The sequence below is a fragment of the Argentina silus genome, assembly GCF_951799395.1.
Source record: "Argentina silus genome assembly, chromosome: 18".
Lineage (NCBI taxonomy): Eukaryota > Metazoa > Chordata > Actinopteri > Argentiniformes > Argentinidae > Argentina > Argentina silus.
The window spans coordinates 11,557,447-11,578,549 of record NC_139672.1 but is presented as its reverse complement, the minus strand read 5'-3'; the positions used below and the strand labels follow the sequence as shown (position 1 = coordinate 11,578,549).

Here is a 21,103-nt window from a genome sequence, read left to right as displayed (position 1 = left end):
CGTCCCTAACCAATCTACTGTACAGGGAAGTGTCTTTGCTTTGAATGTTTTTATACTTGTTTGTTTCGATAATGTTGTCAACCCTGTGTACACATACTAATTTATAAATGCTACAAATAAAAACAAACTTAAAAGTAGTGGCATTAACCATTTCCACGTTCGATTAATGTATGTTTATTTAAGCTAACACCATTTTACAGCATTACGCTCGGGACAAAACATAAATCATTCCGTCACTATCACAGTTCAGAGTGAAATATGGCAAGTGGAAAGAGTCAACATCGCTAACTTAAACATTCCGTTAAAAAAATAATACGACACGAAATAAAACGTTAAAAAATAAAAGCACTCTCACAACCCCTGTCGCTGCTGCAGAAATGGCCGCTGGTAGCCGCTGCCGCTCCTCAACAATTTGGCCAACCAATGACAAGACAAGCAGGGCCAGGATTTATACAGCATTTTCAGAATTCAAACTATAAATCCCAAATTGACTCCTAGCCCCGACCCACTACACGATTGCGTAGATTGAGTGTGTGTCGCCGAATTGGTTCTCCTCGCCTATTAGGGAGCAAGATCGAAGCTAGTGCCGTGTTGCTGACACCCATCTACTCCTCTTAAGATAAACACAAGCGCAGACCAGGTAGGAGCTAGGAGTCCATTTGTCACTTTCACAGTTGATAAACTTTAAAAAAATGTCCATATCCTCTTATTCTCTTCGTATATATATATATATATGTATATATATATATAATAAAACAAGAAGGGAGATTCCACCCCCCTCTGAAATAAATACCGGACCAGTCAGCCTCGTATGCAACATCCAACATAAAATAAATAATGAAGAAGTCTGCCCCAGAGGCAGAGGTTGTTGACTTTCATGTCAAACGTGGCCTCTCTCTGACTGTAGGTCCTTTCTCTAAGCCTCTGCAGGAGTGGAGTTCCATGTCAGCCAGCCAACAGGCCCCTCAGTGCACACGGTAATGTCCATCTGAATGAGTGTGTGTGTGTATGTGTATGTATGCCGTCATACAATATCAGTAGTGGTAGTAGTTTAACCTAAGAACCAGTTAGGTAGGTGTGTGTGTTACGTGTGCATGTTACGTGTTAAGTGTGTGTGTGTGGTCATCCGACTTGTGAGACAGTCAGCTGCTAGGCACTCCCACATCGCCCCGACTCTCTCTTCTTCCTTTCTCCTTTAACGAAAAAAAGAAAAAGTTAAAAACACCAGAGATGAATACTATGGACCTAGAAGGTGTTTAGATGACCTGTACAAGGGAGGAACACACCCGGGATGTACTGTCTTACAGCAGCCATCCTCAATCCTGGTCCTGGACCGCTGACACCATCTCAATTCAACTTATTAAGGTTCAGTAGATTCGTTCAAATCAGGTGTGATAGTACTAGGCTAGGGGGAAAAAAACAACCCCTGGGCCCGCTGCTGCTCTCCAGGACCAGGATGGGTCCTAACCTTTAACCCTATCACTGGTCTTAACTCCCTGGTGTGACGACACGGTTTCATTCCTACCCGTACCTGTTGGATGCGGTTCTGCCTGCGTGCGTCGGGTCTGGCCGTGGAGCAGATCTCACAGCCCGGCCGCGAGGGCTTGTTGATGAAGGTGCAAGAGGGACAGGCCCATTCTGTCTGCAGGGAGGGAGGGTGGAGAGACTTGAGTGGGAGGGACTTCCAGAAGGATACATTCTATGCATATCATCAGACTGTTATGAGCCTACTGATTGAGTTCACCCCACCCCAATTCATAGATCTGTAGTACCTAGAGTAGGCACCTGCTATCTTCCCCATTCATTACATTTGTGACAGCACGGGGGGCCATGCTGTCAACGAGGGCGGGGCTTCCTACTGTATGAGCTGGAAAGGCACCAGCCAATTGAATCCACAGATGGCCTTCTTCTTTAATTGGTTTATTAATAGGCTTTCAGATGCATGACCCCCCCCTTTAAATCATCTACATGACTGACCTGTGACACTGGAGCTGAGGTGTAGTTAATACTACACCCCAGCACACCAGACGACAGTGAATCACAAACATTCGATTCACACACCACTCAAAAGGAGAAGGTTGACTCCATGGCAGGGGTGGGGCAAATTCCTTTTCAATTCAGGTTTTGGAACTCGATTCCAAAGCTTTTTTTTTTTTTTTTTTTTTCCTTCTTCAAATGTACAGAAGAATGTAAAAGAACACACACACACACACACACACACACACACAGTTGAGTTGCTGACTATTAGAACATACCCCAGTTACACCCCAGATACTCAACTGTTTCCATTGTATTGAATGTATTGAAAATCACTGAATTGGAATTGAATTCCCTTCCAGAACTGAAAAGGAATGTCTGGTGTTTAGAAGCCTTGTCCCCCTCACAGATCTTGAATGTATACTGTAAGGCAACTTGGGTGTAACTGCGTCTACTGTTGGTACCTGTGATTTAGTGGCTTTGCTGGGTTTGTCGTTCAGCTGCAGCGTCTCCAGGTTGAGGGTGTCTCGGATTTCGCCGGCGCCTGCTCTCTCGGCCCCGCCTCCGGTGCTCCCTTCAGCCAATGACAACGGCAACGCCAAAAATAGGTGTTAGGGAATTTAGAGCTTTCAGGATGGTATACCGGCAAAAGGGATGTTCAGCAGTGTGTGCCTGCTGATATTTGGGTTCTCGTGTGTGTGTGTGTGTGTGTGTGAGTGTACGTGTGTGCGTACCTGTGTGTGTGCGTGCGTGCGTACCTGTGTGTGTGTGTGTATGTGTGCGTACCTGTCTCTGTGTGTGTGTGTGTGTGTGTGTACACACACCCAGCAGCATATAACCTCACCCTGGCTGTTGTGAGTGAGTCTGGAGGGCAGGGTGCTGTAGCCCCGCCAGTCCGGGGCGGCGGGGCCGTTGGCTGGGGCCGGAGGAGGAGGGGGCGGGGCGAGGAGGGCGCTCTCCTGGTCCTGCTGCAGCAGCTGGCGGGTGACGCGAGCGTGGCGGGCAGACACCAGGTAGAGGTAGGCCGTGTCGCCGTCCCTCTGGACCCCGTACGACGCCAGGGACCTGGGCTCCGTGCACAGACACTGGCCAATCACCCAGCGCTGGACCCGAGGGTGGAAGCCGTACTCCAGAAACACCTGGGGGAGAGGGGGGTGGGGAGAGAATGATCCAGTCAGCCCGCCACACACACACACACACACACACACACACACACACACACACACAGACAGACAGACAGACAGACAGACAGACAGACAAAGAGACAGACAGACAGATGGTGACAGAGAAACAGAGACAGAGACACAGAAACAGAGACAGACAGACTCAGAGACAGACAGATGGAGACAGAGAGCACAGCAAGCAGGGCTGAAGTCATTTCCACTGTCTATTCACTCAATGTAAGAAGTGAAAATGGAATTCTTGAATTGAAAAATCCTCCTTGTGGGCACTTTACCACTCACTGATTCAATTTCAATTCACGTCTTGCATCATGTGAATTCAAGTTCAAATTGCACACCCCCCCCCCCCCCACACCTTCAAGAACAGACATTGGAATATAGAGGTTGATTTGAGAGCCGTTTTGAGTTCCAAATGTAGGTTATTCAGGGAATTAAGAGGCTCTCACCTGTTCCTTGAGTGCCGCGACAGTCATGTGGGGGAACACTTTCACTGTGACGCAACAGGATGAGGAAACGTCCTCCACGGCCACGGATAAACTGCAAGACAGACGTGACACCTTCATTACCCACCTAAGCCGAGCGGTGTAGTAGGGTTAGGACAGGGGGAATCTCAAAACTCTTCCCTTGTACTCTTTCCTCAATCCCTTGTGTCATCTCTCTCCTCGCCTCTAGGGCAAAATACATCGGAGGAGAAGATATGTGGTTCCTCTGTCCTTTTGGGAAGTTTCTTTTCAGATTCGGCCAGATGAACCCATTACTCCTTAGCCCCCCCTCCTCCTCCGCCTCCTCACCTTATCTCTCCATCAGCGTAGCTCTTCTCCGAGAGTTGGATGGTGAGCGCCGCCTTCTGGCGAGCCAGAGAAGAGGCGTGCTGTGAAGCCGCCTGGCTGTCCCCTGCCTCAATGGCCCGGGCCAACTCCAGGCACAACTCCTCTTCAGAGAGAGGAGGCATCAATTAATCAATTAGCATCATTCATGAATCAATTACTATCAATTAACATGCACTGACGCGTGACAGAAAAGAAAGTGGGGCAGACAAGAGAGACCCAATCGTCCTCTGGTCCTCAGAGGATTGGATAGGTTTAAGTGACATGGTCGTTCATCCACGTTGCTCTTTGATAGGCCAAGTGGATTTATTTTTTTTCCACCATATTGTTTACACCTATCCAGTCCTCTCAGGTCTACAGCAACTGTCTATCGATGTGGGATTCAGGGGAAGATTTGAGCGAGAGGAGGAGTGTGTGAGTGTGTTAGTGAGTGTGTTTGTGAGTTACTGTGAGTGAGTGAGTGTGTTAGTGAGTGAATGAGTGTGTTAGTGAGTGTGTTATGAGTGTGTTGTGAGTGAGTGAGTGAGTGAGTGAGTGAGTGAGTGAGTGAGTGAGTGAGTGAGTGAGTGAGTGTGTGTGTGAGTGAGTGAGTTATGAGTGTGCTAGTGAGTGTGTGAGTGAGTGTGTTATGAGTGTGCTAGTGAGTGTGTTATGAGTGAGTGAGTGAGCAAGCGAGCAGACTTACCAGTGAGCGGTAAGGAGGCGGACCTCCGCTGGTCCAGCGCCGCTGCCGTGTGCTCCTGTCTCTCCTCCAGAGGATGTGGGGAACAGTTTGCAACTGAGAGAGAAAGAGCAGAAAACAGCCCCGTGGTCCATTTAAGGGCGCATTCCAATCAGTGGAAACATTCGCTGACCTGAAAAGGGGAGGTAAAAGCAATAGGGTGGACTGGCAATAAGCCGATGGAGAATCTTTGCTTTCAGCTACTTTATTGTCCTTCCACAACGCAGGCGGAGGAAAGGAGACGAGGCGAGGAAGCCACGGTGGACGACGGTTGGGGGGGACACAGTGGTGCACCCAAAGCATGGACACCGAGGTCACGCTTTGTGGCACCTACTAAACAGGAATGCCAGCCACCGTGCTTCTCGAGTAACACATGGACACATGGGGGTGGAGAGGCTGCGTCCCAGTTCTCCACCCTCTTCTTTTGAAGCGAGTACTTGTGCACTTCACTACACCGATTCAAAACCATAGCATCACCATAGTAACACCATGACTCTCCTTTTAAATCCATGGAGGGGAGTGCACAAGTGTACACTTCAGGGAAAATGGTGGAGCGTTAGGCCACGAGGGAGAGAGGGAGAGAGAGAGAGAGAGAGAGAGAGAGAGAGACAGCATTCTGACCTCTATGGGCCTCTCGGAGCGACGACATCACCACGGTGGCCCACTCCTGCGCCTCCCGATCACAGCGGAAGTTGAAGCGGATGCAGTCGTGAGGAGGCGTGGCCAGGCGCATCTCGTGACAGCGCGGGGACGTGACCTCGTACTGCACGGAGCGCAGGTCAAACTCGGCAATGAACTGAGGGAAAGAGAGAGTTCACGTTCATAGACTTCAACATCAACTTCTTGACCTTCTTGACAGACAAACTATCTGTGACTCCTCCTATCTAGGAACATGCTGTCTCTTGTTTACTGGTTGTTTAGATTACCACAAGGACATTTTACTGATATACAAATCCCAAAACATCGCAAAGACATATATTCATACAGTCATAACAAACCCATACTGTAAACACACAATAAGTATGATTTAGGTGGGCCTAGCCTAATTGTTTTAGGTAGGCCTAGCCTAAGAGCAGGGTCATATCAGGTTCATTCTAACATCAGGAGGATGTATTCATAAACACTTCATTGTCACACAAAAAACAAGTTGACTGTTTTGAACTAGAAACAACAAGGAGGAGAACCCAAACATATATTACCACACTCCGGCCGCTTCCGCTTGCGTCTCTCAGGGCTAGCCGAAACTCTCCAGCCCGGCTGGGATCCATGCTAAGCTGCAGACGAAGAGCCTCATTCCCAGCTCCGGGGAGGCAAAGAGGCCGAATTCCCGAATGGCAAACCGAGACCCGTACCGACATTAAAACCGTGTTGCAGCTAGCCAGCGGAGGCCCGCCGTGTACCGCCTGGGACGGGGCCGGTACAGGCGTTTGAGCCCAACCGCCCGAGCTCAACGCCATATCTCGCTCACAACAGTTGGGAAGCACACAGGTGTGTCAACCCCCCCGTCCACCCACCCCCCCCCAAAATCCCAATATTGTGCGGATCGTTGTGTGTCTTCTTTTTGTCGACAGCCTACCTGGGTGTAAGGAGATCCCGTTTCATCATAGCAAGTTATTGTTGACTGGCCTCTCTCTGGAGATACCTGGAGAGGAGCGACGTATGGAAATCAAAACAGGAAGTCGCTAGGTACGTCCTTTATTTACCTCCGATGAGCAACGCTGCTGTGGAACCTCTGTTCCCGAGAGCGCGATCGATCAAATCGAATCAACAACGCTGAGCCCGTTTATGATGAAGACGTGAAAACAGACTGGGACAACGAAACGGCCCTGGACTTTCAGCCGACGGGAGTCTAATATCACTAAACATGTCCATTTTTGAATATCATTATATTTCACTATGTGTCTTTTACACACTGAATATCAGTATTTTGTCAAAGCATTCTAAATCATATAGTAAAACAGCAAGATAGAAGAATGAAATGAAAACAAGTGAGAAAGGAACAGCAAAGAAGTGAGGACAGTGACAAAGTAGGCTAAGTGATGTATGAACACAAGTTCAAACCTCATAAATCTGGTCTTTTCCCACCAGACTGTGCCCTCGAACAGACAACTACTGCCCCCAACTTGCAGTTGCTCATAACTCATTTGCAGTTGCATAACCCTAACCATAAAATATGTAATCTATTGACTTCATAGTTAGACTGTTGTATGATAGTCTGCACTCTTAGAGATAGTATTTTAAAACCACTGTTATGAGATTTTCGCATGTCTGTGTGAAGATGTGAATATGGATTGTGATGGTGTTGGTAAGTGGTGATATGAGATTGTGTGACAATGAATAACTGAATGTCATCCAGTGGCACTGGAACATAATCAACACCATCTTCTCACAGCTTGACACATGCTTTTGGCACGAAGGATATTAATGATTAAAAAGTGGGTAAGGGGTAGGGTTAGGGTTATAAATGGACAACAAATGGAATTAATCTATCTCAGAAGGACCAGAGAGAAAGAGAGAGAGAGATGTCTCTCCTGAGAGAGATCAACCCGAAGGTGAGGAGTATCAGACCCACAGAGCTGGAGAGGCTGATTAGACGAGCAACCCAGATCACAGCAGAGCTTCTCCAGGTAAGGCCTTCAGGACAAGGTCCTCCTTGATGCTGATATAAGCAGTGTGACCTGCTGCTACATACTGTAACTAACTTTAGTATGAAATTATAGCCATGAATCATGACTTCATGGATTTATGTATACTGATTCCATTCAGTAATTTTTTTTTAAAATCCATGGAGTCATGTTTCACATTAAAATACGTTAAAATACAGTTAATGTACATATCATTTCATACACATCAGTGCTGCAGGACTACAAAGATTGGAAAGTGAATATCAATGTCTTGTTGAATTGTTGGAGACTAGTTTAGTATGGAGATAGATAGGCCTGCTGATTTGGAGGTAAACTCTGAAGGCAAACTCCATTCTCTCCCAGACTCTGATATTTTTCATTGATTTATATGTGTCATGTCTGCTGCTTTTGGTAGGGGGTGAAGAAGCCGTATAAGGAGGTGATAGATGTCTGCTGGGGCGACACACACAGAGGAGGGGTGAAACCATTATCATTTGTCCGTCAGGTAAGGCTGTCTAGGTTCTGAGGGGCCAGATTCACAAAGCATTTGCACAATGGTGCACAGTACAGTGCATCTGTTTTTCCGAAGGGAATAAACATAGAAGGTCGAGCAAAAGGGTCAAATAAAGGTTGAGAGAAGGCAGGAGCCATTCATTGATAAATGAATAGCACATTAATAAACAAAACACAATTGAAGACGGTTTCATGTTCAGTTTTGCATTTGGTGTTTTATCCCTTCCAAAAACAACAGGAGCTGTTCAAATCTGTCCTTGAGTGTCTACCTCTGATCCTTCCTTCCATCTACATTGCCAACCACTCTCTATCTGTCTGCCTGTCAGGTTCTTGCAGCCTGCCTATATCCACAGCTTGTTCACAGTGACAAACTGCCAGTGGACGTCAGACAGAGGGCCCAAAGGCTGCTGGAAGAATGTGATGGAGGGAGCGTAGGTAAGGACTGTGTTTTTGGACCTGTGTGCGTTTGTGCTTTTTATGGCTGATCATAACTGTCAATATGTGCAGTGTGTTACACATTGGCATGTATTTCTGCTTTTATAATCTTCACAGGTTCATACACACCCAATGGTGGCATTTCTTATATACGGCACAGTGTGTCTGACTTCATCTCCCGAAGAGATGGTGGTGTACCATCTTCCCCTGAGAATATCTTCACCTCCTCCGGCTCCCAGAGGTCACTAATGGTAGGAATAATCTTTCTCATTGTCATCTTCATCTTCATCACCATCTCATGCACCACCACGGTCATCATGATCATCATCATCATCATCCAATCCTCAACATCTCATAATCATCATCATCATCATCATGTCTGTCTAATTCATCTCTCCTGTTCTATTTCCAATCTGCTTTAGCAAGTGCTGAAGCTCTTGGTCCATGGTGAGGGCTTGTCACAGACGGGCGTGTTGATCCCGGTGCCCACCTACTCCACATTCAGAATGGCACTGGAAGGGCAGGGTGCAGCCATGGTGCCCTACTACCAGAGTGAGGATCAAGGCTGGGCCCTGGAGGTGGAGGAGCTACGAAGAGCACTTCGGTCCACTAAGGGTGTCTGCAACCCTGTAGCGCTCTATGTCATCAACCCAGGAAATCCCACAGGTAACTATTTGGGTCCGATTCCATTTTTGGTTCCTACCCTATTATCATAGCCACTTATCCTAGCTCCTTTGCCCAGATTTGAAAGGACATACTGAAGGTTTTAAAGGTTCCACTTGGCTTATACAAGAATTTGGTGGAACCATTGCTATGTTGCACGGTGCTTACACCTACAGTATTCAATTAGAACAGTGCAGGTGTGGGGGCAAGGGGAAGGGGGTAGACACCAGCATGGAATGGGGCTTTTGCTATTTGATCCAGAGGACCATAAACACATGAGTTAATATGGAGACCTTTGTTTTCCCTTGTTGCTGCTGCTAGGCCATGTTCAGAGCAGGAAGTCTATTGAAGAGGTAATCCGATTCGCTGCTGAGGAGAAGCTCTTCCTGATGGCCGATGAGGTGACTTCCTGTCTTTACTCTGTTGTCTCCATAGAGTTATAACCACAAGAGGGCGCACTCCCCTAAATGACCTGTGATTATATGGGGAGCTCTGTGTCGTCAATCTTATGTGATTTGAGTGGGAGTAAATCAAATGTTGATGATTCACTGCCAACTGCTGTGCTGGTGAGTGTAGTATCAACTCAGCTCCAGTCTCAGTCATTTGTTGGCACCATCATGCACCTAAAGCCATTTACAATGTATATATAAACAGACTGAAGAAGAAGACCATGTGTTGATCCAATTGGCTGATGCCTTCCCGACTCATAGGAAATCCTACCCTACTTGACTACATGGCTAACCTCGAGCTGTCACAAAAGCAATGAATGAGAAAGATAGCATGTGCCGCCTCTTTGCGTCTTTATGGTCTCCTCTAAGACCATTACCCCGACAAGTGATTGTAACTAAACCAAACCAAAAAAGTAATAACTTCAATGAATCGATTGTGAGCTGGTCAATGAACGGGATACGGACACCCCCAGACACCATTCTAATATTCATTATCAAGACTCCTTGTCACTTCACTTTATCCCTCCCTCTATCTCTTGTTCTGTCCACAGGTGTATCAAGGTAGTGTGTTCGGGGAAGGTAGTAAGTTTGTCTCCTATAAGAAGGTGCTGTCTGAGATGGGCCCTCCTCTCTCTCACACCGTAGAGCTGGCTTCCTTCCACTCAGCATCCAAAGGCTTCATGGGAGAGTGAGTTCACATTGCAGGACACTATTAGCTGGCCAGAAGACGAGCAAGTAAACTACTGTAGATACTCAGATGCTGCTGCTTCTTCTTTCAAAATTAACTTTCCATGAACATTCAAAATACATTTAACATGTATATACAAGATACTCTGTAGGCTACATGTCAATTCCCAAAGAGATCTATTTTAGAATGGGGCTCCTCACAAGTGATCAAGACTATAACCCAGGCCAGTGTCTGACATCCTAACCCATATGTCTCCTCAGGTGTGGTCTGCGTGGAGGTTACGTGGAGCTGTTGAACCTTGACCCCACCGTCATGAAGTACGCCAACACCCTGTTCTCCACTGACTCCTGCGCGGCTGTGACTGGTCAGCTAGCCCTGGACCTCATGGCCAATCCCCCGAGACCTGGGGACCCCTCGTACCCTGTCTTTGCTGAGGTAATACATTCTAACTATAGAGTGATGTATTCTTTGTGTAGGCTTAAAGCATGTGACAGAGACACTTTTTGTCACATGTAATGTTATTCTATAAAAGTAAACTAATTAAAGCTTACTTGTTCTGCAAGCATTTACACTTCTTAAGAGAAGAAAATAAGATAAAAGGTAATTGGTCGATATTGGAAAAGGTTAAATACTGCACATTTCTTTTTAAATAGATAAACAAGAAGCAAATAAGTCAATAAATAAACCAATGAATATTTGATCTAATCACAACATGACCATACCGTTTCTCACACTGTCCATTATCCTCTCTGGCCTCTCCGTTAGGAGACCCAGTCTATCCAGGCCATGCTGGTCCAGAATGTGAGGCGGGTCCTGGAGGTTGTCAACGGTCTCCCAGGGATCAGCTGTCAGCCAGTGGAGGGGGGAGCCTTTATGTTCCCTCGGCTGCATCTTCCCCAAGCAGCCATTGACAAGGCCAAGGTTAGTCATGGAGTAGTCTCTATCCACAGACGGTGCACAGTTCTGTGGGTAAACAGCCATTGTAGCCCCCAAAAATTCACATGTGACCAGAGGTGCTGGAGACTCCACCCCCCCCCCCCCACACACACACACAACCTGTTAATAAAATTTCATTTTCAAGATCAACAGCACATCCCAATTTTTGACTTCTCAATGGCCACTGACCACTGACTGACTTTGCCAGACTCAATGGTTGAGCAGAGCAGAGCCCTGTGAGTCTGGCAAGAGAGGCTAGACATGGAATTACAGGGCGGATGCCCACTATTACAAGGATGATTGTGTCTTCATATGGCAATCTTTTATCTTAAATACATTGGGATTTGGTAGATGATGAGATTCAACTCCTGATTTGTGTTTCATTTAAAGTGCACTGGACAGCAAGATCCTGTATGATATCTTTATGTATCATTGAGTATCTTTTCCATCTTGTAGGAGGCAGGGGTGCATCCTGACCTGCTGTACTGTACCAGACTGCTAGAGGAGGAGGGGCTGTGTGTGGGACCTGGGTGTGAGCATGGACAGAGGGAGGGCACCCACCACATCAGGTACAATCCCCATTATCTGTAGTTTAAATACTTTTCTGAGCTTGATTGAGTTTGCCTGGCACAATGAACCAATGGAATAGTCCCAAAAGATCAAACCCCGTCCATCATTTTTCAACCCAGGTCTGTGTAACAGCCTACGAAACTGACACACTCTAGTCCAGACTGAACTCCGAATGGACAGAGTATAATGTAGATTGTGTTTGAACATGTTTGAACAATGAAAATGCAGAAGCCTATATGACAGCCTGACGAGTCTTCATAAGTAAACAATGCGTGTAGCCAGCTGTGGAGTACAGTATGTTAAATTCAAGGTGGTCGTTAACCCCTGATCCTCTCTGCAGATTCTGTGTTGTGACTCCAGTGGAAACTATGGAGAAAGTACTGAGCCGTCTGAAGAGCTTCCACCTGCGCTTCATGAAGGAGTTCTCCTGAACGGTGGCCCCAGATGAAGGCTGCATTCAGCAGGGCACCAAGTTGTGGAACATTGAGAGATATAAATATTACTAACAAACATGCCTCTCTGACACGTAGAATAAAGAGCTCTATTCATGACATTTCTACAGTATCTGCAACTTTGCACAACTAAACGTGGCCCACATCTCAACTCATATCCAAGCCCAGTTATTCATAATTAATTGAATAAACACTTGGTCATCTCTGGACCAGCTGTGTGCGTGTGTTAGTGTACTGTAATAAATCTTTCCAATATGGGTTAGATCAGTCTGATCTAGTGTCAGACACCTGAGAACAATATCACACAACAACGACGTAGTAGAAAAAAAGCCATATGTAAATATATCTAAGGTATGGCCCCGGTTGTGGGTGGGCCCGGATACATGTTGAGACAGTCCAAAGGTGTCAAGTAAGTTCTTTGGCATTGTTATCGTTGGGGTTGTCAATATGAATGTTAAAATCTCCTGATAGACAGTCACATTCCATGGAGATTATGGACAGTAGTTTAGGAAATTCATCAAAGAAACTACTAGAATATTTTGGCGGTCTGTATATAAATCAGGAGTAAAACACGAGGAGAGCATTTCAGTACAGCACGTCAGGGGATGTTGGGGCGGAATCTGATTGCTGTTGGTGAGAGAGGGAGGGAAAGACCTCCTTTGCAAGGTCGTCGTCCTGGGATGGGGATCTGGAAAATTGGGGCAGTAAATCTTGTGGTGGGGGGGAAGGGAGAGGCCACTTTTGCAAGGTCGTCGTCCTGGGGTGGGGCACAGAGTGTCATGGGTTGCTGGGCTGGGGTCCGACAGTGGGGGTGATGAGGTGGCCATCTTTATCTTTTGGCTGACGAGGGCATTTTGTCACGGTCGTTCACTTCACTAGTAGATAGACACTACTCATTAACTGAGTCCACTCATATCATGTCATTTACCACAGTGATATCTACAGTGGGGATGAGCCACTACTGTCACAAGAGGCTGCTTTCCGATTTACACTCACCGGTGTGGTCTTCTGCTGCTGCTTCAAGGTTCGACGTGTTGTGCATTCAGAGATGGTCTTCTGCATACCTTGGTTGTAACGAGTAGTTATTTGAGTTACTGTTGCCTTTCTATCATCTCGAACCAGTCTGGCCATTCTCCTCTGACCTCTGGCATCAACAAGGCATATTCGCCCAGAGAACTGCCGCTCACTGGACATTTTCTCTCTTTTTTCGGACCATTCTCTGTAAACCCTAGAGATGGTTGTGCGTGAAAATCCCAGTAGATCAGCAGTTTCTGAAATACTCAGCCCGTCTGGCACCAACAACCATGCCACGTTCAAAGTCACTTGAATCACCTTTCTTCCCCATTCTGATGCTCGGTTTGAACTTCAGCAGGTCATCTTGACCATGTCTACATGCCTAAATGCATTGAGTTGCTGCCATGTGATTGGCTGATTAGATATTTGCGTTAGCGAGCAGTTGAACAGGTGTACCTAATAAAGTGGCTGGTGAGTGTATGTACCCTACATCGTGTGCCGTTTTGCCCTGGTGTAAATATGGCTAGAGAGAGTTTCCACCAAATTCCTTATTTAATCTAATCAGGGAGGGGAAGTGTATCGGTGCACACTTTGGGCAGAAGCATAGGCTTGACATAGCCCTTGACAGCACTGTCTACGATCCTACGATTCACAAAGCGTCTCAGAGTAGGAGTGCTGATCTAGGATCTGTTCCGTCTGTCAGCGCATATTGAAAAAGATGAAATGGACAAGGGGGACCCGATGCTACTCTGAGACGCTTTTGTGAATATGAACCCCGAATGAAGTACATGATAACCCCATGACACACAAGTGATGAGATTAACTCTGTGATTAACATTCATTCAATGCAATGTCCCTGATGAGTATAATATACACTTCTGATGAATACAGTGTGACTCAAACCAGTGGAGATGGTGATTTGTAACATACAAAACACACCATCTGCGACATGTGACCTACAACCCTGATGGTGTAAGAGAGCAGAGCAAACAATTCCCTTGGAACAGGAGAACCTATTGAATTGTGTCATGATCTGTAAACATTGTCACCTTGCCAGATCTGAGGACACTTACTAAGTACTAAGTCCTTCCTTGTTTGACACAGTCACACTATCAAAGAAAGGAATATTGGCCACCTCAGGAGGGAACTTCACTGAGTCCACTGAGTCAGAAAGAAGAGGTAGGATCCGTAAAAGTGGATTTCTTTAGATACAGAGAGAGAGACAGAGAGGGAGTGATGTCTCTCCTGAGAGAGATCAGCCCGAAGGTGAGGAGTATCAGACCCTCAGAGCTGGAGAGGCTGGTGAAACAAGCTACCCAGATCAAAGCAGAGCTCCGCCAGGTAAGACCTTCAGGACAAGGTCCTCTGCTGCTGGTATAAGCAGTATGTATTGCAGACCCGGGCAAAATGTTTATTCTTCTGGGACTATTCGATTGTTTTGGGTTAAGGTTAAATCAAGCACACCTCATGTTTTTCAAATACAGTGCCCTGTGTAAGTAATGGGACAGTGAAGCGTTTCTTCTTTTCTATGAGGTTAAAGTAGAGAATCTCAGTGCTTTTATTTGCTGGAATTTGTGTACATATTGGTTTCACCATTCAGACATTACAACACTTTTTATGCATAGTCCCCCCTATTTCAGGGTACCCAAGTGATGGGACAGATTGATCAAATGTCCAAATGAAGCACTCATGTTTAGTATTTTGTTGACCTTTGCATGCAATAAGTGCCTGAAGTCTGCGACCCACTGACCCCAGCAGACGCTGGGTATCTTTTTAGGTGATTCTCTGCCAGGCCTGTACTGCAGCCATCTTCAGTTGTTTGTTTTGAGGATGTTTTTCCTTAAGTCTCCTCTTCAGCAAATGAAATGCATGTTCAATTGGATTTAAATCTGGAGATTGACTTGGATTGTCAAAAACTCTCCACTTTTTGGGCCTCCCTAGTTGCTATGGCAGTATGTTTTGGGTCATTGTCCTTCTGTATGATGAAGCGCTGTCTGCCAGACAAACAGTGTCGCTCAGACCTTCCGCCAGCCCTCTAGGTCCCATGGAGTGTGGCAGGAGTTACAGGTGTGCGTTTCTGCAGGCCACTCTGGTCGTTGCAAAGCCCCACAATGTGCCAGCGCTTCAGGGACACATGGAGCATGTCTGCGGGGAACCTCTATCAGTCTGGCTGACAAGATGTTTCTGTGCACTTCAGAATTCATCCTGCTGCTGCTGCTGTCAGCAGTTACATCAACAATTAAGACAAGTGAGCCAGTTGGAAGCCAGACATGCCCAAGCCATAACACTGAAATAGGGGGACTATGCAAAATTAGTATTGTATTTCGGAATGGTGAAACCACGATGTACACAAATACCATCAAATGCTCAGAAAAAGCTCAGAATCTCTACTTTAACCTAATTGTTGTCAAACTTTTGGAGTGTAGAGCCGAAAGAAGAAAGAATGCTTCACTGTTTTTTTAAATCATTCCACGTCTGGCCTACTGTAATTGTAGTTACATACTGTGTATGACATATCATTACATCACCCCAGACACAGCAGTACTGTACATAGAAAGTCAATATTCATATTGAATTGTCGTAAACCACTTTAGTTTGGTTGTTGTGGAGAGGGTAGTTCAAATGAAACTACTGCTATTTAGAAAATAACTGATATGAATACACTCCAGAACTAATGTTTTTTTCATTGATTTATATGTGTCATGTCCGCTTTGGTAGGGGGTGAAGAAGCCGTATAAGGAGGTGATAGATGTCTGCTGGGGCGACACACACAGAGGAGGGGTGAAACCATTGTCATTTGTCCGTCAGGTAAGGCTGTCTAGGTTCTGAGGGGCCAGATTCACAAAGCATTTGCACAATGATACACAGTACAGTGCATCTGTTTTTCCTAAGGGAATAAACATAGAAGGTCGAGCAAAAGGGTCAAATACAGGAGAAGAGGAGGAATCTTAACAGAAATAAAGCATTGATAAATGGCGTGGGAGAAGAGAGGAATCTTGGGAGTTGTAGGAATTGACTGAAATGGGCGATTTGGAACATCAGGCATTCAATGCGAGATATCTTGACTCAGAGATCCTTTTAAAACGCATTTTTGTGAATGTGTCTACTATTGGATAATGGAAACAACAAATCCACTGGATTACAGGGTGAAGTTCTGCTTTAATAAATAAAACTCAAATGAAGACGGTTTCATGTTCAGTTTTGTTTTTGGTGTTTTATCCCTTCCAAAAAGAACAGGAGCTGTTCAAATCGCTAAGTGAATCTGTCCTTGAGTGTCTATCTCTGATCCTTCCTTCCATCTACATTGCCAACCACTCTCTATCTGTCTGCCTGTCAGGTTCTTGCAGCCTGCCTATATCCACAGCTTGTTCACAGTGACAAACTGCCAGTGGACGTCAGACAGAGGGCCCAAAGGCTGCTGGGAAAATGTGATGGAGGGAGCGTGGGTAAGGACTGTGTTTTTGGACCTGTGTGCTTTAGTTATGGCTGTTCATAACAATCAATATATGCTGTGTGTTGTACTGTTTGTTAATATGTATTTCTGCTTTTTAAATCTTCACAGGTTCATACACACCCAATGGTGGCATTTCTTTTATACAGGGCAGTGTGTCTGACTTCATCTCCCGAAGAGATGGTGGTGTACCATCTTCCCCTGAGAATATCTTCATCTCCTCCGGCTCCCAGAGGTCAATAATGGTAGGAATAATTGAAGAAATAATCTTCATTGAGAAACGTGCTGTCTTTATTCATGGTGCTGGGAATACAAGCCCCACAGATCCACTTATGTTAACAAGTAATACTTCTGTGGCAATTTTCTTTTCTTTTTGTTTTTCTCTTTTGTGAAGCGTATTTCATAAAAAAATTATTTGATTGATTGAGTTTGATAATCCCCATCACCACCACCACTATCATTATTATCATCATCATCATCATCATCAATCTGTCTGTCTCATTCATCTGTCCTGATCTATTTCTAATCTGCTTTAGCAAGTGTTGAAGCTCTTGGTCCATGGTGAGGGCTCATCACAGACGGGCGTGTTGACCCCGATGCCCACCTGCTCCACATTCAGAATGGCACTGGAAGGGCAGGGTGCAGCCATGGTGCCCTACTACCAGAATGAGGATCAAGGCTGGGCCCTGGAGGTGGAGGAGCTACGAAGAGCACTTCGGTCCACTAAGGGTGTCTGCAACCCTGTAGTGCTCTATGTCATCAACCCAGGAAATCCCACAGGTAACTATTGGGTCCGGTTCCATTTTGGTTCTTAGCTTCTCATCCTGGTTCCTACAGCCAGCCTGTCAATTGGTATACATTTGAAAGAACATGCTGAAGTCTCCACTTGGATTATAGAAGGGTTAAGTGGAGCAATCATCATATCCATTGTCTGTAGTCTCTTTAGAGCACCTAACCCTAACCCTCACCTATTTTACCACACCAGTATATGGAGACCTTGGTTTTTCCTGTTGTTGCTAGGTCATGTTCAAAGCAGGAAGTCTATTGAAGAGGTAATCCAATTCGCTGCTGAGGAAAGGCTCTTCCTGATGGCTGATGAGGTGATTTCCTGTCTTTACTCTGCTGTCTGTCTCACCCGATGATCTCATGCCTGTCACAGACCACCACACATACTAGTGATTGAAAGCTCATAAACTAAGCCAAACCAAACATGTGTCTACTTCAATATGTTAATGAATGGGATACGGACAACTCCAGCCACGATTCTGATATTACTTGTTAACACTCCTGGTCTCTTCTCTCTCAGGTGTATCAAGATAGTGTGTTCGGGGAAGGTAGTGAGTTTGTCTCCTATAAGAAGGTGCTGTCTGAGATGGGCCCTCCTCTCTCTCACACTGTAGAGCTGGCTTCCTTCCACTCCGCATCCAAAGGCTTCATGGGAGAGTGAGTTCACAGTGTAGGACTGTTGCTACATCTTCTCCATTTAATGTAAAATCCACTTCTTGATTAGCTGCCACCACAACATCAATAGAAATATATGTAAGTACAATACATCAATAGTAACAAAAGCACTTTACAGTACATGTCTGTCCCCAAAGAGATACATTTTAGACTGGGGCTTCTCACTGGTAAATAGGTGTGGTCTGCGTGGGGGTTATGTGGAACTGTTGAACCTTGACCCCACCATCATGAAATACGCCAACACCCTGTTCTCCACCGACACCTGCTCGGCTGTGACTGGTCAGCTAGCCCTGGACCTCATGGCCAATCCCCCGAGACCTGGGGATCCCTCGTACCCTGTCTTTGCTGAAGTAAGACCAACATCCATCTAAGATTCAAACTAATATTTGATCTAATCACAACATGACAATACTGTTTCTCACACTGTCCATTATCCTCTCTGGCCTCTCCGTTAGGAGACCCAGTCTATCCAGGCCATGCTGGTCCAGAATGTGAGGAGGGTCCTGGAGGTTGTCAACGGTCTCCCAGGGATCAGCTGTCAGCCAGTGGAGGGGGGAGCCTTTATATTCCCTAGGCTGCATCTTCCCTCAGCAGCCATTGACAAGGCCAAGGTTAGTCATGGAGTAGTCTCTACTCACAGACAGTGCACAGTTCTGTGGGTAAACAGCCATTGTAGCCCCCAAAATTCACGTAGAATTTACTAGAGGTGCTGGAGACTCCACCCTTCACCCCCAAGATCAACAGCACACCCCAATTTTTTACTTTACTTTGACTGACTTTGCCAGACTCAATGGTTGAGCAGAGCAGAGCCCCGCGTGTCTGGCAAGAGAGACTAGTCGTGGAATTACATGGCAGATGCCCACAATTACAATGATGATTGTCTCTTCATATGGCAATCTTTTATGTTAAATACATTGGGATTTGGTGGATGATGAGATTCAACTCCTGATTTGTGTTTCATTTAACGTGCACTGGACAGCAAGATACTGTATCGTTGAGTATCTTTTCCATCTTGTAGGAGGCAGGGGTGCATCCTGACCTGCTGTACTGTACCAGACTGCTAGAGGAGGAGGGGCTGTGTGTGGGACCTGGGTGTGAGCATGGACAGAGGGAGGGCACCCACCACATCAGGTACAATCCCCATTCTCTGTAGTTGAAATACTTTTCTGAGCTTGATTGAGTTTGCCTGGCACAATGAACCAATGGAATAGTCCCAAAAGATCAAACCCCGTCCATCATTTTTCAACCCAGGTCTGTGTAACAGCCTACGAAACTGACACACTCTAGTCCAGACTGAACTCCGAATGGACAGAGTATAATGTAGATTGTGTTTGAACATGTTTGAACAATGAAAATGCAGAAGCCAACATGACCGCCTGAATGACTAGTCTTCATGAGTAAACAATGCGTGTAGCCAGCTGTGTAGTACAGTATGTTAAATTCAAGGTGGTCATTAACCCCTGATCCTCTCTGCAGATTCTGTGTTGTGACTCCAGTGGAAACTATGGAGAAAGTACTGAGCCGTCTGAAGAGCTTCCACCTGCGCTTCATGAAGGAGTTCTCCTGAACGGTGGCCCCAGATGAAGGCTGCATTCAGCAGGGCACAACATTGTGGAACATTCAGAGATATAAATATTACTAACAAACATGCCTCTCTGACACAAAGAGCTCTATTCATGACATTTCTACAGTATCTGCAACTTTGCACAACGTTGGGCCTACTAAACGTGGCCCACATCTCAACTCATATCCACTCCCAGTTTTTTTACAATTAATTGAATAAACACTTGCACATCTCTGGACCAGCTGTGTGCATGTGTTAGTGTACTGTAATAAATCTTTCCAATATGGGTTAGATCAGTCTGATCTAGTGTCAGACACCTGAGAACAATATCACACAACAACGACGTAGTAGAAAAAAAGCCATATATTTATTAATGGATAAAGGATATTTCATAGGACGCTCCAACCAGGAACAGGGGAGAGGGCAACACTCCTATTGAACTCACCTCCGTACTATCTGACACCCGCTAACTATTTTTTCTCTGCCAGTGGACCTAGACAGCCACAAAGAAGAAGAAGAAGAAGACTCTTTATTTGGCCATGCAATAAATGTTCATCAATTGTAGGAATTTGATATGTGCACCCCCCCCCCAAACAAAAAGCTTTATGTTTGCCTTTGCCTTTAATTGAAACTAGGGGGGGGGGGGGGGGCGGTGCATGTATCAGATTCCTACAATTGATGACCAGTTTGTTCATCCCATCTGTAAATGCCAAAAGATAGAGGGGGAGGGATTGAGAGCGAGAAGGGGGAGGCGGCAAATGCTTCATGGGCTGTTGGGCTTGAATCACTGAATATCACGTCAGGGGATGTTGGGGCGGAATCTGATTGCTGTTTGTGAGAGAGGGAGGGAGAGACCTCCTTTGCAAGGTTGTCATCCTGGGGTGGGGATCTGGAAGATTGGGGCAGTGAATCTGTTTGGTGGAGGGATGGGAGAGGCCTCTTTTGCAAGGTCATCGTCCTGGGGTGGGGCACAGACTTTTGCGTCATGGGTTGCTGGGCTGGAGTCCGACAGTGGGGGTGATGAGGTGGCCATCTTTATCTTTTGGCTGACGAGGGCATTTTCTCACGGTCACTCACATCACTAGTAGATACTCATTAACTGAGCCCACTCAAAGAAATTGATTTCATCATCTCATATCACAGTGATATCTACAGTGGCGATGAGCCACTACTGTCACAAGAGGCTGCTTTGCGATATATGTAGTGTGCCGTTTTGCCCTGGTGTAAATATGGCTAGAGAGAGTTTCCACCACATTCCTTATTTTATCTAATCGGGGAGGGGAAGTGTATCGGTGCACACTTTGGGCAGAAGCATAGGAAATCAGACCGTAGCTCTGCTGTGCTGTGCCTAATGACCAATATTGTGGGGGTGGAGCTTGTGGTACAGCATAATCTGTATGGAGGTGGGGAGCTCCCACAGTCGTTCCCACGTCTGCATGGAGAGCTCGCAGTGCTCCGGGATGCCCTTGACATCACTGTCTACGATCCTGGGCCCGTATTCACAAAGCGTCTCAGAGTAGGAGTGCTGATCTAGGATCTGTTCTGTCTGTCAGCGCATAATGAAAAAGATTAAATGG

The 21,103-nt window shown here is 46.0% G+C and overlaps 2 protein-coding genes across 2 annotated transcripts; one reads left to right on the top strand and one right to left on the bottom strand.

Annotated features, from left to right (window-relative positions):
• Positions 1 to 158: 158 nt before the first annotated feature.
• sharpin (SHANK-associated RH domain interacting protein) lies at positions 159 to 6,257 on the bottom strand. Its single transcript, XM_083689791.1, has 9 exons — positions 5,906 to 6,257; positions 5,328 to 5,502; positions 4,671 to 4,763; positions 3,950 to 4,091; positions 3,605 to 3,695; positions 2,822 to 3,116; positions 2,442 to 2,551; positions 1,532 to 1,642; positions 159 to 1,193 (listed from the first exon to the last, which is right to left on the bottom strand). The coding sequence occupies exons 1-9, from the start codon at positions 6,161 to 6,163 to the stop codon at positions 1,143 to 1,145; spliced, it is 1,326 nt and encodes a 441-aa protein (XP_083545917.1). The 5' UTR covers positions 6,164 to 6,257; the 3' UTR covers positions 159 to 1,142.
• Positions 6,258 to 7,228: 971 nt separating this feature from the next.
• LOC310819289 (uncharacterized protein) lies at positions 7,229 to 19,529 on the top strand (the record flags this gene model as incomplete). The annotated part of the gene is made up of 22 exons (XM_083690531.1): positions 7,229 to 7,333; positions 7,746 to 7,835; positions 8,170 to 8,278; positions 8,396 to 8,529; positions 8,701 to 8,944; positions 9,263 to 9,342; positions 9,942 to 10,078; positions 10,339 to 10,513; positions 10,844 to 10,999; positions 11,471 to 11,583; positions 11,925 to 11,961; positions 14,155 to 14,391; positions 15,769 to 15,858; positions 16,388 to 16,496; positions 16,613 to 16,746; positions 17,038 to 17,281; positions 17,522 to 17,601; positions 17,808 to 17,944; positions 18,138 to 18,312; positions 18,418 to 18,573; positions 18,981 to 19,011; positions 19,459 to 19,529. The coding sequence occupies 22 exons, from the start codon at positions 7,229 to 7,231 to the stop codon at positions 19,527 to 19,529; spliced, it is 2,844 nt and encodes a 947-aa protein (XP_083546657.1).
• Positions 19,530 to 21,103: the final 1,574 nt, after the last annotated feature.